We start from the raw sequence: 2,949 nt of genomic DNA, 5'->3' as shown, positions 1-2,949 counted from the left end.
CTATTTTAATAAATTACGTGGTATCGGATCGGTGCCTGGACTCCAGTACTCGCCGATACCGATGCCAGCATTTTCGGCAGTATCGGAGACATTTCCCATACCGGTATCGGAATCTCTACATTTGAAGGAGCCATTTGACTTTTCCAATAACAAATGGGGCTCTTGTTTAGGGGTCCTCTGACCCCCTAGGTCACTGGGCCTGTGCCTGGTAGGCCTGTTCACTGCAGCCATATCTCTCCTCCATTTTAAGGCCAAGGAGAACCTACCATATCAGGTTAAAATGGGTGTTTTCTTAAAGCAATGAATGCACTATTTGTTCATTTGAAACAATAGTCGGAGTCAAGATTCATTTCTTTTGGCAAGAGCATAAACGAAAATAAATGTTACTTTGGGAGAACTTCTTGCATTCCTTCTCTGTTGGCACATCAACAGTGGAAAGGGGCGGGAGAAGGAGAACAGCATGCAACACAGTGTGCCCCATTTTGGGACAAAGTGACACAGAAAAGTAATAGGAGCAGGCAGGGCTGTTCAGAGCTAGTTTGCAGCAACTACAGCTCAGCTCAAGGCGAGGGTGTGAGCTTTGTTCTCCTCCAAGCTTCAGTAAGACTTACCAATGCTCCAGCCCACCTCCAAGCTGCAGGAGCAGTCTGTTGTGTGTTGTACTAGATGGGTAGGATTTATTAACGCTGATTAATTATGCATAAAGAAACATATGGCAGTATTTGGCTTCTCCTGTTACGTGAATATCAATTACGGGTGTAATTAGGGCAAGGAGGGCATCCCCAGCTTTTGGTGTCATTACAGTGAACCGTGTCTATTACTGTAACTTAACAAATGAGAAAAATCACAGCTCACGATGGAGATTTTAAGTGCCGTACTCGATGTAATCCGAATCCACAGGAAAGCCTGAAACAGCACATAAAGGCCCGAGTGCTGAATGCTTTTATGTGAAGCACTTAAGAGTCGCAAAAGTGCATTTATTTTTAACTTATCATGCCATTATCAACTGTCAGACCTACACCCCTGCAGATTTTGCGCTTGTTTTGCAGTCTGCAAGCAGCTAACGCCTCAACCTCGGTTTCTTGAACAAGATGACTCCAATTCCTTCAACAGTTTCAACTCGAATCTGCCCAAATGTTCCCACGAAAGCCCTGCACACGGCCCACTCCCAAACCCGACGACAGCTACCTCACCGGTTAATCAGCAACCAAAATTACCTTATTAGCTGCCTCCACCTTGGCACAGACGGCATCCATAGCTGCCCTCTCCTCCAGACGACGGGCTTTCTTCTCCTTTGCTCTGTTGGACTTCCTCTGGACACGGGGAATAAGGGAGGGATGAACAGAGGAATGTGTTGAGATGGTGGTGGACATGCAGAAGAGAAAAGCAGAAACATTAGGAACAGATGACACGGACCTTATGGAAGACAGGAGTAGTACATCATTTCTTCCCCTGTACTCCTTATTCCACCATCTTCTGAACACTAATGTGTGTTTGATAAAAACAGGACTTTATACCCTAACCCAGGCTAGCAAGAAACAAAGAACTGTAACGATCTACTCATTTATTGAAAATCTTTAGCATTTTTTGTCACTTAATCGATCCCCTGCTCCATTTCCCGTAATCAATTACACATTCAAACTGATCCTTTTTCTTATCTATATATCCACTGTGGGGCTGGAGGTATGAGTTAGTGTTTGCTGGCTCTGGTTAGATATAACTCCATTCTCCAATGTGCCTACAACTAAAATCGACTGAAGACTTGTACAGTCAGAACAGTCATGAACAGGGATTGCAGTATTTTGGTACAAAAGCATAAGAAGAGCGAGCTTGTCAGATAAGATGTCATTAAAGCGGGTGGCAGAGATCAAAGAGCGTCCGCACACAAAATGTCAAATGTCATTTATTAGCTACCACATTCAGCTCGTTCATTCAGTGAGTGTGACAAAAGAAGAAATGCTCTTCTGTTGATACCACTTGAGTACTGTATAGTCTTTGTTAGAGCCATAACGTCAGGCTATATTTAACAGAAAATGTTTTGTTTTTTATTCACTTATGCGCTTGCAGGCCCTTTAAATAAAAATAACCACTATTATTCTGAGTTTCTGTGTGTGTGTGTGTGTGTGCTGACCCTGCGTTCTGTCACACACATCAACGTGAAAACACTGACTTACTGACACAAGAACAGAACAAACCTCAAAACCTCACAACAAGTACAACCAGAGACATCAAGGCATGACAACCAAATGAAGGTCAGTCACGCAGAACAAACACGAGTACACTTACACAGAAAACAATCTTACTACTATTATAAACATGATCATCCTGTCTATAAATACAGCAACAGCAAGATAAAAAAAAAAAAAGAGCATTCATATTCATATCAGTAGCTATTATGACCGACATTTAATCAATACTGTGTAAAACAGTGGGGTGTTTATATTGCTGATGTTGCATTTTGTTCTTGGTGTGGAGCTATAGTATTGGGAATTTTCTGATACTGATACTGTAATTTAGCCTGCTCTTGGCTTGACGTCCGATAGTAGTATCAGCAATGGTGCAGCCATAATTCACACGTATTACTCTGACTGCGTCCAGGCCTCGCAAAAGAGACAACACGCACAACAGATGCTGTAAACGTGCTTCAACCACGACAGCACACACACTACCATAAATAGTGATTATTAGCCGTCTCCAATTATTGTCGCCTGTAATTTCTAGAGAAAATTAACACCCACTGGCTCACAGCAGAAGTGGTCTGACACTTGAATTTAATCTCATGGTTTCTAACAGCGCTATTTTCTGGGCTAACTACTGCACGGTGGTACTGAAAGGATTAGTCGTTTAACCCCAGGAAATAATCAGAGGCAGTTAATTAATCATTTAAATCATTAAACCAAGGAAAAACACTATCATTTCCCTTTTTTTCCAGCTTCTCAAATGTGAGGA

At 42.3% G+C, this 2,949-nt stretch overlaps 1 protein-coding gene across 1 annotated transcript in view; it reads right to left on the bottom strand.

Annotated features, from left to right (window-relative positions):
• The window catches only part of naa40 (N-alpha-acetyltransferase 40, NatD catalytic subunit), an 8,441-nt gene extending 7,004 nt beyond the window's left edge, over positions 1–1,437 (bottom strand). Inside the window, exons 1-2 of the mRNA XM_035675275.1 lie at positions 1,417–1,437; positions 1,218–1,313 (exon numbers count right to left, since the gene is read on the bottom strand). Coding sequence (XP_035531168.1) covers positions 1,218–1,256 — 39 coding nt within the window. The 5' untranslated portion in view covers positions 1,257–1,313; positions 1,417–1,437. The remainder of the gene's footprint in view (positions 1–1,217; positions 1,314–1,416) is intronic.
• Positions 1,438–2,949: the final 1,512 nt, after the last annotated feature.

The sequence above is a fragment of the Morone saxatilis genome, unplaced genomic scaffold, assembly GCF_004916995.1.
Source record: "Morone saxatilis isolate NCDOM2014 unplaced genomic scaffold, NCSU_SB_2.0 Contig4, whole genome shotgun sequence".
NCBI classification, from domain to species: domain Eukaryota; kingdom Metazoa; phylum Chordata; class Actinopteri; family Moronidae; genus Morone; species Morone saxatilis.
The sequence above is the reverse complement of the archived record's forward strand: the minus strand, read 5'-3'. Positions and strand labels throughout refer to the sequence as shown.